Source organism: Trypanosoma grayi (genome assembly GCF_000691245.1).
Source record: "Trypanosoma grayi strain ANR4 Tgr_408_V1, whole genome shotgun sequence".
NCBI classification, from domain to species: domain Eukaryota; phylum Euglenozoa; class Kinetoplastea; order Trypanosomatida; family Trypanosomatidae; genus Trypanosoma; species Trypanosoma grayi.
Window position 1 is genome coordinate 1 of NW_008826027.1, and position 12027 is coordinate 12027.

The 12027-nt window shown below is 59.1% G+C and overlaps 3 protein-coding genes across 3 annotated transcripts; all 3 read left to right on the top strand.

Annotated features, from left to right (window-relative positions):
* Positions 1 to 158: 158 nt before the first annotated feature.
* Positions 159 to 6344, top strand: DQ04_04081000 (hypothetical protein; the record flags this gene model as incomplete). The annotated part of the gene is made up of 1 exon (XM_009313315.1): positions 159 to 6344. One exon carries the CDS (start codon positions 159 to 161, stop codon positions 6342 to 6344), a length of 6186 nt encoding a protein of 2061 aa, XP_009311590.1.
* A 736-nt stretch (positions 6345 to 7080) lies between these two features.
* On the top strand, positions 7081 to 8847 carry DQ04_04081010 (hypothetical protein; the record flags this gene model as incomplete). The annotated part of the gene is made up of 1 exon (XM_009313316.1): positions 7081 to 8847. The coding sequence occupies one exon, from the start codon at positions 7081 to 7083 to the stop codon at positions 8845 to 8847; it is 1767 nt and encodes a 588-aa protein (XP_009311591.1).
* A 320-nt stretch (positions 8848 to 9167) lies between these two features.
* Positions 9168 to 11795, top strand: DQ04_04081020 (conserved RING finger protein; the record flags this gene model as incomplete). The annotated part of the gene is made up of 1 exon (XM_009313317.1): positions 9168 to 11795. The coding sequence occupies one exon, from the start codon at positions 9168 to 9170 to the stop codon at positions 11793 to 11795; it is 2628 nt and encodes an 875-aa protein (XP_009311592.1).
* Between the last annotated feature and the right edge of the window lie 232 nt (positions 11796 to 12027).

Here is a 12027-nt window from a genome sequence, read left to right on the forward strand (position 1 = left end):
CCTCCTCCTCCTCCTCATCGGCCGCCGCAAAGTCTGGCACAACAACAGATGAAGACGCCGAACAGAGTCACGTCAACGCCATTCTCTCTGCATTGCACGTCGCTGTCGGAGGATCTTTCGCTCTCAGTGGCAGCAATAGCGGTGGCAGCGGGGGCGTGATGAACGGTTCCGTTGGCGGAAAGGCCGGCAAAGCTGTGAAGGGCGGGAAGAAGGCGGCGGCTGCTGCAGCCGCCGCAGGAGGTGTAACATCGGTCAAGGTGCCGAACGGAAGTATCTCCACGACGGAAACGACCAAAATGACGGCAACGACTGGGTTACAGCGGCCACGTTCTGAGTGGTACAGCGTTGTAAACAACCCTCAGTGGGATGCGCCGCTGGTGTTTATTCATCAGCTACCAGGCTTGGATCGCTCAGAAGAGGAAGGCGGCAGCTCGACAGCTCCCACTCAGCGCCCTCCGACGTCTGACTTCTGCACAACACTCCACCGGGCCCTGCAGACCATCGCTGAGGAGTTGGATGACGCGACTGGTGGGGCGACGGCGCGTGAGGGTAGCGTTGTTATTAGTGAGTCCCATTCATTGCCGTCGTGTGAGGCACAACGCCGCGATTTCAAGGAGATTGCGGTGGTGATGGCGCTGCGGGAACCTCGCACGTTACTTGCGCTGCTGAACAACAGGAAGGCGTTGTCCGAGAGCCGCATCGACACTCGCCTCATTGTGCAGTTTGTCGACTCCCGCCCCTTGCAGAGCCCGGCCACGCAGGGTGGCAACGCCAATGGTAACAACACTAGTTCAAGGGGCCGAGCAGGCGGGGCAGCATCCAAGCGGTCGACTAATCTCGAAGGCTCCGGTGCCCAGCTTTCGGTAGGCGCGAAGGATGGGGACACTGCGAGCTCTTCCTTTGGGATTTGCAACACCTTCGATAGCTGGATCGAGCGGTATCAACGCGAGGGGGTAATTACTAATGTAGCCACTTCTGCTGCTGCTTCGCACGCAACCGGTGTGGTATGTCTGCGGGAGGTCTTCGAGGGCGGTGGCGAGGACAGGAGTGCGTGGGTCACTCGGTGCGTACAGACGGTGCTGCCTACGATTCATGGTGTAGTGCATGACATGTCTCGGTACGCCGAGTGGCTCTCCAACAGAAGAGTGTACCACTACTCCGTCGCCAACTCCGATCTGCTTCCTCAGCATCAGCAACAACAACAACCAGAAGACATGGCTGGCGGCAGCGAACTTCCCTTGAGTTTCACAGGGAAGCGGCGATCGAAGGTCGCATCACCTGTATCCGCTCAGCCACAGCTGGCGATGTCTGCAGCAGATAGGGAAAACAGCCGATCGCCCACAAGGGATGCTGTGCTGAGTTCTCTACCCTCAAGCCGCATGCGCCGTGAGAAGATAGGTGAAGAATTAGAAGAGGAGAAGGAAAGAAGAGGACAGGGTGGGGCGGAATGGGCATATTATTTACGTGAGTCTAAGGTGCGGGGCCAGTGGACGTGCGCATCCGCTGTGCGTGCACTCGCGACACAAGTGACAGTGTCCTTGGCGCGGCGCCAACAGCCCAAACTGGTGCGCCCTGCCTTGGAGGACGGAGGACAGGCGGAGGGCACGCAGCATCGACGCTCCACAAGAGTTGTGCCGGTTGACTCGGAAGTCAAGGAGAAGGACATTGGTGCATCCCTCTTACGGCAATTGCGACAGTACGCCTCCAAGCGCACTATCTTAACTACATTAGACCCAATCACCACTGTTGACGCTGCTGCTGCTGCTGCTGCTGCTGCTGCTGCTGCTGCTGCCGCTTCAGTGGCGGTGGCTTCAGATATGAATGCCACCACAAGGAGTCGTGCGGGTGAGACGGCATTGGCGTCTCCGATGCCAGACGACCTCCGCGACCAGTTGGATGCAACTACCATAACAACACTGCTGCCGATGGACCACACAATGGATCGCCCAACATCACCGCCACACCCAGAGGAAGTGCAGTGGATCACGCAGCAGTTCGTCAAGAAGGCCCTCGGTGCCTTTGCTCTTCCGCCAGCAGCAATTGATGCGGATGCTGTCAGGGACGGCACTGGGTCACCGGTCACGTCGTTTGCCAGTGAGCACTTCCAGGCGGTGATGAGGATGCGCGAGCTGCTGGAGGAGCCGCTGAACGGCCACACCGTCGAAGAAGGTGAAGACGCGGCAGACAGCCATGTGTTAGAACTCATGGAGGCGGACTTTCGCTGCGCGGGTGGTGAGTCACCGAGCGGATGGGTCGACGTGCGCGACGCTGCGATGGCTTCGATTGGGCTACAGCCTGTGGAGGAGAAGCTGCAGCGCTCGATTGAACGCAGTTTGACACCGCGCGAGAGGACGCACATTCTCCAGCTAGTCTTTCTGGAGTGGGCGGCCACTAAGGCGCGCATGAATGGCGCCCTCCCTCCCTCCGACGGCCCATTTGCGGAGGGCATTGAGCAACAACAGCAGCAGCAGCAGTTAGCATCACCGACGAGTATGGTTCCTTCGAATGAGAGTATTGGTCCCATCTCGCGCACTATGGAAGAGAGTGTGACCAAGGCAGTAGCTATACAGCGTATTTATGAGTTCCAGTCTCGCTTTGGAGCCCACTTGTGTCGTCTGTTGCGTTGCACAATGCCGGAACCATTGGAGACGTTGGAGGGGAACTACACCGCCGTGTATTCCACACATGCTGAGAACGTGCATCCGCCAAAGCGAGTGCGGGCGATGATGATTGGCGGTGTGCCACTCCCGAAGCAACGGCACGTGCAGCGTCTCTGGTGTCATCACATATCTGGTGTGCCGTCTCTTGACCAGTTCAATGAACTCGTCGCCTCTGAAGACTCCATTGCGTCGCTTCCTTCTCCACCGCCAACTACTGTAGCTTCTGGTGGTGGTGGTGGTGGTATTTCTCGTACAGGGGGCGCTATTGGTGATGTAATCCGTCGGCAACTGCTTACTCAGTTGCAGAAATCAAGGCAGTTGTTGGCGCCAACTCCTGAGGAAGTAGTCAGGGTTAACAATGTGTGGCGCGCTGAGGGGAAGGCACAGTCCGTGGTGGAGGGGCGCCACGCTCTGTACCCATATGATGATAGTGTTGTTGAAGTCGTTACAACAGATCGAGGCCGTACGTGTCGATACGTGAAGGCTAATGAGCTGAGTTGCGCACTGCACTACAGTATCCCGTCTCCTGACGCGAGTACATCCGAGTCCCCAGTAGAGCGTGCCTCTTCGGCACAGGCCGCACGTAGACGGATGCGAGAGGAGAGCAGTGCCTACTTTACCGCCTCGTTTGACGATGGTGTTGTCTTAACCTGCACGCAACGGTGGCCGCCGTCTGTGGCTCCTACCCCTGTCGTGTCTGCTGGCATTTCCAGCGAAAGGGAAAACGTTGCCAGAAATAGCACCGTCTCTGTGAAGAGCACCGCCTCGCGTCGCGGCAAGACGTCGTCGAGGCTCGGCCAAGGCTCCGCTTCAGGTAAGCGGGGTGGAAGTTTCTCGCCGGGGTTCGGAGAAGAGAGTCAGACGATTGGAAGGCGTAGCGCCCGTAAGCCGAGGGGTCGCGGCCGCGACGACGGCGATGCCCTCTGCGGGCTCACAACAGCAGCACCCATACGTCTTGAGCAGCCGCAGCGGCTGTTTCCTGTGGCGGATGATGGATCCGTTCTCTTGTGGAACGCCACGGGAGAAGATGTGAAGAGTAGCAGTACAAATGTCGTCACTTCCAACGTCGGAATGGTCTCCTTTGCAGGAACTGCACACGGCTTGCCGGCGCTGGCAATCACAGTTGCTGCCAACGGGGTTACGGTGCACTGTGAGGAGCAGGAATCGCTGCTCTGCATCTCTCAGCACGGGCCCAGTAACTATCCGGCGCCAGAGCTGCTGCGCTGTGTTCACGCGTGCAAAGTGGGCGCAACATGGAATCGAACAATGGAAGTGGAGGTGCGTCGCGTGGTCATGGAGGAATCAGGTATTGTGTGCCGTTACTTTCACTCCGGTGCCACACAGTTACTTTACCCGGATGGTGTGGTGGTGACGCGGTACCCCTCACCCATCCATAAGAGCAGCAGCAGCAGCATCTCTGGGAATAGCCCTAAGAGCAAGAGGAATTCTTTATTCCAGAGTGAGACACTTGTTACGGCTGCAGGTGAGTGCTATGTGCGTCAGGTGAATAGAGGTGCTGTTGGAAACTTTCACCGTTTGCCGGAAAACACGATTGCGACACGTGTGACCTACGACCGTGGCAATCACTGCCGAATATTGTCTCGCGCGGATGGTGTGGCGATTGTTTATTACTACAAGAAGGAGAGTGGCGGTAAATCCGACGTTGACGTGTATGGTGGCGGAAGTAATGCTGTTGACGATGACGGGGATATGGAAGCGGCAGAAACAGAAACAGCAACAAGAACTCCAGCGACGGAGTTTGGGGAGGGTGGGGCTCACACCGGCAGCCACCAGCTCCTTGCCCGCGTCACACTGCACACGGACGGCACAAGCATCACCACCTTCTTCAGGAGCATGGGAAGTGCGGCTTGCGTCAGCGTGTCTGCGCCTCTGCGCTTGCTCTTCGAGCAGTTGGATGTTGTGGAGGCGGCGTGTGGAGCGGCCGTGCAGTACTGTGTGGAGGCGCCATCGCTACCGCGTGTTTTCGTGTGCGTCCCAACATGGGATGACACAGAGCAGCGGGAACCGTCGCTTGGTGGGGCGGATGCATCTGAGGCCTCCGCCGCGCTGCCGCGCACCTACTCCGCGAGCAAGTGCAGCACAGCGCTTGCCCGTGAGACGCCCGTCTCGTCGATTTCCGACGCCGCGACGCCGGTGCTTGGCGCGCTGGCTAAGGGAGAGGGTCCACCGCAGCGGCGCGTCTACGACCGCTTCTACGTTGTCTTCGGCGATGGTACGGTGCTGCGGCGGCGCGTGGTGTACCGCGGCGCCGCCATGCCGTTCCTCGAGACACTCTTCACGCGCACCACGGAGGCCTCGGTGCGCATCATCCACGAGGCCGGCCTCGCGGTGGTGGAGCCGGCGGAGGCGGTGCGCCGCAACGCAGAGTTGCTCTCGTCGCTGGCCATCGGGGAAGGCTTCGCGATGTTTGACCTCGCGCTGGGCGGCATGCGGCTCGTCGACTACCAGCACCACGTGACGGAGGTGCGCGATCTGTTCGCGCCGGGGCCAGTCTTCGCCCGCATCACGCCCGCCACACTCGAGTCGCTGCTGCGGCAGCTCGTGCTGCCCACGTATACCCCGCACACTGTTCCCAAGGCGCTGCAGGAGGCTATGCGACAGGAGGAGCTGAAGGCAGAGGCTCAAAGTAGGCGCCATCGCGCTATTGGGGCGTGTCCGCCGTTAGTCGTCCGATTGCGCGAACTGGCTGAGAGTTTTGTTATCGCCCATGATCTTCTCCGTGTTGATGTTCTTAATTCGGCCAAACGACAATGGAAGGGCAGTCGCTCTTTGAGGAGTGGGGGAAGCATGTCGCCGAATGCAATGACAGCGGCGTCTTGGGGCGGCTCTACGGTGGTTGCGGAGAAGGGGCAGTCCGCTGCGCAGCGCACCATAGCGACATCACCCAGTGCTATTGCAGAGACCATGCCACCCATGGGTGTTGCGCCGGTCTTCTTTTCTGAGCTTGAAAACGGCCTCGTGGTGCAGTACCTTCACCAGCGTGATGTGGAGGAGTATGTGCGCGCCAAGGATGCCGAGATGTTTCCAATATTCCTCTCGCATAGCACCGCCGCAGGTGAGCCTGGTGTGCAGCAGCTGACATTCTTTCGCGTGAAGGCAGCCACAGGGATTAATGAAGGAGCCTCGGCAGCAAGCCAACCGAGGCAAGTGTCCCTTACCAGTTTCCCATCCCGCACGCTGTTGCGTGGCTCCTGTGGCATGAGCCACGCATCGAGCAGCGCGGCAATGGCAGGCTCCTTTCTTGGTGGTGCTGTGAAGCGACAGGAGCAACTCGCGCTCTTCTCAGGGCGGCGGGCATCGTTTCCCACGACGCGCTGGCTTCCGCCGTCCATGCAGCCCCCACGCCGCTTTTTGGAGCCGCACTCCGCAAGACGTGGGGACGGTGAAAGCGGTGGCGTGACCGTTGTTGATGGGCCTCTGCAGCACGGCGATACCGCTGCGTCGCTGTCTTCATATGAGCGGCTTCGCGTGTTCCTGAAGTTCACGGAGATGACGCCGGTGGCGCAGCAGGTGGTGCTACTAGGCGAGGCACAATGGCATAAGCAGCTGACGTCGCTGGTGTCGTACCACAAGTCCATGAGCGCCATGTCGCCGGAGATGTCGTCCGCGGCGCTGGAGGAGCAACGACACCTGCGGGAGAAGCACCTTGTGGTCTCACGGTGAGAACGAAGGGCGGCATGAAAGTTGCCAGGGGGGAGGGGGAAGGGCTGCGTGTATGCATCCATCCATGCATATGCTCTTGGCTACGAAGTGGGTAAGTGATCGCGGAGAAACGAAGGAGTGTGTGGTGCGAGAAAAGAAAGCACCAAGTGAAATGAGTTACACTGTGGTGTTGGCGGCGGCGGCGGCGGCGGTGGTGGTGGTGGTGGTAGTTGCTTTTGATGCGATAATTTCACAATGTACAACGGTGCCCCCTTGCTTCTCTGTTCTCTCTGGCTTTCTTTTTCGTTTTTCTGCGGCCAGCCATCGCCCCCTGGATGTAATGATTTCCGGGGGAGTAGCGAGAGAAGAGGAGGGGTAAGGAACGCGCAGATATGTAAACGCCTGCTACACGGTGTGGAGATTGCCGTTTCTTTTTTTTTTTTTTNTTTTTTTTTTTTTTCTTTCGGTTGCTGTTATTGTTGAGGAGGTGTGGGGTGTGTTTCATCCTTTACCCTCCGATCTTCGTGCTCTGACTCTTGCGTGGGGTGTGGAGTTATATGCCTTGCTTCTACTCATTGCCTATCAGCTTGTCACACATACATACACATAGAGAGAGAGAGGAAGAAGCGTAGAGGAACGCGAAGCGGTGGTGTGTGTACGAGAATCAACGAGAAAGCAGAGACATAGAGACCGTGAGAGAGAGAGAGAGAGAGGGTGTGTGAAATAAAGAGCGCGTTGTATACGGAGGTGTGCATCCATGTGGAAACAGGACCTTGGTCAGTGGGTTGAGCGCAAAGGGCGCCGTGGCTGGCTGAAACAGCAGCCAATACAGCAGCAGTCGCAGCAACCCGCTGCATCGGTGCGTCCAGCTGCGCATGTGGGATTTGTTCCGGAGGGGTTTGAAGACCGCTACGAAGCCGCTACTGCAATACCGGACATTGCTTCCCCTGGTGTCATTCCCAGGGACACGCGCGAGAGCCCATCATATGAGGGGCAACGCTGGATTGCCATCTACGGCGCCTCCGCTGGTAGCATTATGGATGTGAGGGAGTACCTTGATGTCATGTTTGGCCGTACGGTGGAGCACCGCTGCCCCGCCGAGCTGCGAGAGGCGCCGAATAGCCAACCGCTTGTTATAAGCGGTAGCCAAAATTGGTTTTACGTGAAGTTTGAAGACCCTGTGGCGGCAGCACGAGCGGTGCATCAAAGCCCCCTTACCATTCCAATTGCTAGCAGCTACAGCATCACTGCTGTGAGAGCTGAAAGCGCAGCTAGAGGGGCGGTAGCAGCAGCAGCAGCAGGGAGGAGAGGTAATGGATTGCCCGGAGAGGAAACTGTTGGGGTGGCGTGGTGCACCGATGAGGCGTTCCTGCAGGAAGATGCACGGGAGGAACGGGAGTTGCACCAGCGACGCATGTTCACGGGCGGGACGACCGGTAGCAGCAACAGTAGTCCTATGAAGGGTGCGCAGGGTATTCAAAACACATCTGGTGCGATGCCGTACGGTGCGGATCGGCTGCAACACACGCCGGCCCCCGCGGCACAGAGTGAGGTGGGGTCTGCGCGGGCCTCGCGTGGGCTGGGCAGCGTTCTGCGTGACGCTCTCGCCTCGCCATGGAGCGCACGGTGGACTGCGGCGCCCTCCACCGGCGACGCCTCGCCACCGTCTGCGGCGGCCACGAGGATCGGTACTTCTGCCGGTGGCGGCTCCTCGTCATCGCCGGCCCGCACAGAAGTCTTTCACGACAATGACGGAAGTCCCAGCGGCAACGGCCGCCAGCCGGACCGCGGCAGCTGTGAGGCCCCCAACGGTCAATGCCATAAAGACGCAGCTGCCACGGCGGTGGGGAATGTGGTGGTGCCGTCGTTTCTCCTGTCTCGTGGTCACCACCACTTCCACCACAAGAACGCCGCGCGGCATGTCAACAGCGGCATCCCTGTGCGTCCACTTTCCGGTAATGCGTCCGTCCTCAGTGTGTTCCGCGCCGACGCGTCACAACGCGGTTTGCTGCAGCGTGCGCTTCTTGCCATTAAGCACCTACCAGCTCGCGTCTCCTGTCTTCTGGCATCATCTTCGTTGCATGGCGCACAACTTGAGGAAGCGGCGGCTGCGGATGACGACAGCACGTGGCGCTCCGTCTTTGGTGGATATAGCCTGGATCGGCGGTACGAGCGACAGCAGTACATGCTCCGCCGGCGCCATTACAACACCGCAACACGTTTTCGTTCAGCAAACGGTGGATACGGCGAAGAAGCTGCACTTGCCTCGTGGGGGCCATCCCGGTGGTATGAAAGCAGCACTGTTCTCTCTTTGCTCGTCCTTTTCACACTTCTCGTGCTCGTTTCTGGCCTCAGTGGCAGCAACAGCACGAGCATCACCAAAATGGATGTTAAGGACACAGACCGTTGGGGAAGCGGCGCGGCGGCAGGTCCCGTCACTAGCACAGAGACACAGAGTGGCGAAAAGACAGGTGTCCCGCGTGGGCCCGTGGGACAGCTACAGGGAACCATTTTTGCGGATTGAAACTGCGGCAGCAGCGGGCGAGAGGCATGAACGTCCATTGTTGTTGTTGTTGGGAGGGGGATGCCTGTAGGGTGACAGTTGTTTCGTTCCACACCCCGGCATTTAAACGACGTTAAACACACACACACACACACTTTACCGCTTCGTGTGTAGTTGTTGTTGTACTCGAGTTTATCATTCCTGCATGCATGCATGCATCCTCCTCATGCGGTTTTTGTCTCTTGGTTGATTCTGTCCTTTTTTTTTTCCTTTGGGTTGCCCTCTCGCCCTCTCTCTTTCTATGGGCGTGTGTGTGCTTTCTGCGGCGCAATGTAGCGAAGATGGGGACGGTGCGAGGCACACATGATGTTTCATCCACCGCTGGCAGGGAAGCGGACAGTCACAACGACAGTGCCTCGATTGGATTTACGCAGTTCTCCCCATCACAGCTGCCGACGCTTCTCTGTGGCGTGGAGGAGACGGACGGAGGGGTGTTGAGTGGCCGCGTGCTGTCGGAGCTGCGGCGGCTGCTGTGCTGTCCGATGTGTCGCCGCGCTCTTGTGCACAACCCTGCCGTTGTTGACACGTGTGGTCATGCCTTCTGCTACGACTGCATCAACCTTGGCCTCGAGAACGGCTGCCTCCCTGTGGCAACGGAGGAGGAGGAGGAGCAGCAGCAGGAACAGATGGAGGGGAAGGCAGAGGCGCATGTGGAGGAGCTTCATTGCAATGCTGAGTCGGAGGGCAATGCCGTTGGTGATCGCTCATCGAGAAAGCGCTGTGCTGCGGCGGCAGTTGGGGTGGCTGGTGGGCGGCAGCAGCAGCGGCGGCGACAACAACGACGGCGCAAGTTGAAGTTCACATGCCCTGTATGTCTGGGGCCCGCACACAAGTGGAACCTGGTGCGTGTGCCGTTGTTTCGGGAGGTGGTGGTGGAGGCGATGAAGCACGCGACACTTGCAGAAGCGCTACGAGATGACGGTGGTGTGTCTCGCGTGAAGGAAGAGGTCACTGTGATTAGAGAGGTGTCACTCGCCCCAACAGCAGCAACGGCAATCGACACTTCTCCATTGCCGCCTCCACCGCAGCCACTGCAAGGCGAAGAAGAAGCTGCACTGACAGCAATGGGCGATGCAGAAGTAGTCGCAAATGTTGAAGTGGAAAAAGATGACGGTGAGCCTTCCACGCCTCAGCCGTCTCCTTCGTCTTCGGCGTCATCTCCCGTGTGCACTCCTGATTTACTTACCGCGCCGCCGTCCCTTGAGATCGCCCCGGTCCCGCGGCCGCTCGCAAACATCCACCCCCTGCTAACCGGTACTTTGGCGAGAGATGTGCCTGTGGGAACTGCGCCATCCGGCACGAATATCGCTGGTGTGACGACCCTTTTCGGTACTGGTCAAGCGACAGAGCTGGGCAGTCAAGGTGAGATGATCGTGGGTGGGACTTGGGGCGACGCTGACGACAGTAATGTTGGTGTTGTGTATTCACAGCCACAGCAGCCGTCGCGGCAGGAGGATCCTGGTGCTCTGCCGTCCCACGTCTTCGAGGTGGACCCCTCCGTTCCGTGCACAGCGGAGGTGAGCGACGTCCTGACGGCAGCTGTGCGTCTTTTCGGCGGTGCTATTTTCGATGAGAGAGGTGCTGGTGGCAGCAGTCTATTGTCGAATTCGCAACAAGGAGAGAAGGAGCTGCAGGATCAGCAGCCAGCTATATGCGTCGTTATGCATCCTCTGCAGCCCTCTTCTCCCATTGAAGCGGCGCCCGTGAACCGCAATGCGCTTGCTTGGAGAGAGCTACACTGTGCCGCAGCACCACTTGCCAGCACTCACTGTCTTGTGGTGGTCTCGCCGTCCCACCTCGCTTCTGTCCCATGCCGTGATGAAACAGAGAAGGAGGAGCGCATTGTGACTGTCATGACACCTTCTATTGGAAGTGCTCTCATCACCGGTGCGGCGGTAATAAGCTGGAGATGGCTGCAGGACAGCGTCAAGGCGAAGGAGTTGCTGCCGGTGGCGCCGTACACTGCGAGCGGGTCACTTTACGCCCGTTGGCATGCGATTGAGTTGCACGGCGAGGAGCCGGCGGCAGGGCAGTGGATGAGCACTGGCTACGGTTTCCTTCTTCTTCCGGATACGTTACTTCACGTGTTGCATAGTGGTGGCAATACGAAGGACCTTGTCGCTGGAAACTCATCGCCAAACATCACAACAGCATCAGCTACCGGCATGGCTACTGGTGGGTATGCCAATTCTTGCTGGCGACGCCTTGTTCTCCTAGGTGGCGGTGTGTGGATCCAGCTTGCGGAGGGCTGTCTTGAAGCCCTTGTCGCGTATGCGTTGTCAGACGAGCGAACAGAGGCGGAAGAGAGGGGAACACAACAAGAAAGCGTGATGTCCCCCCTCTCTGTCGACGATAAAGACACAGATCATAGTGAAGATGTTCTTTGGCGGGCGCTCCAGGGTGTGGTGGGGCCGCAGCATTGCCTGTGGCAGGCCGAGTGTTCCCCGGAGAAACAAGCGGCCTCAGAGTCGGCGGTGCACCGCGTCGTGGTGATGCGGGGTGCTGTGCCGCTTGTCGGGCGTCGCGCTGAGTTGGAGCGGCGCCTGGCACGGCTGGTACGTGGCCTCGCCGTTCTTTTCTCCCTCAGCCCTGCAGCAGCAGATGAACGGGTGGAGAGCAGTGTATGGAGTTGGGGTCCATCGCTCAACGAATCTGTCTCGTGTCTACGCTTTGCGCGCGGTGACACCGCCAACGCGGGTGACGCTACACTTCAGGTGGAGGTGCGCTCCACCACTTGGCTGCTGCGGAATCTCGCGGAGCGGCGGCAGAGCGCCGGTGTGCAGCGGCGCTGGAGTGCTGCTGTTGCTGCTGCGACTCTTGGGTCTGGCGAGAGTGGTGATGGCAGCAGTGGATGCAGCGGTACTGAAGTGAGCAGGGCTGTGTTTCAGAACCCCCTCTACGACTGCTGAACGCTTATTACTGGGGTGGCGAAACGAGGGAGGAAAGGAATAGCACGCGCCTGCTGGTGCGACACGCACGCTGCCAAGGGCCCCCCACCCCTCCCCTCCTGGAAGGGGAGGGAGGACGCCTCCGGCCGATTCCCTTCGCCAGAGCGCCGATGTGGCGAGTAACCGATACCATGCTTCTCTGCTGCATTCAATGTGCTTGCATCGCGTGCCTTCTCTTCACTCTCCCCCCCCC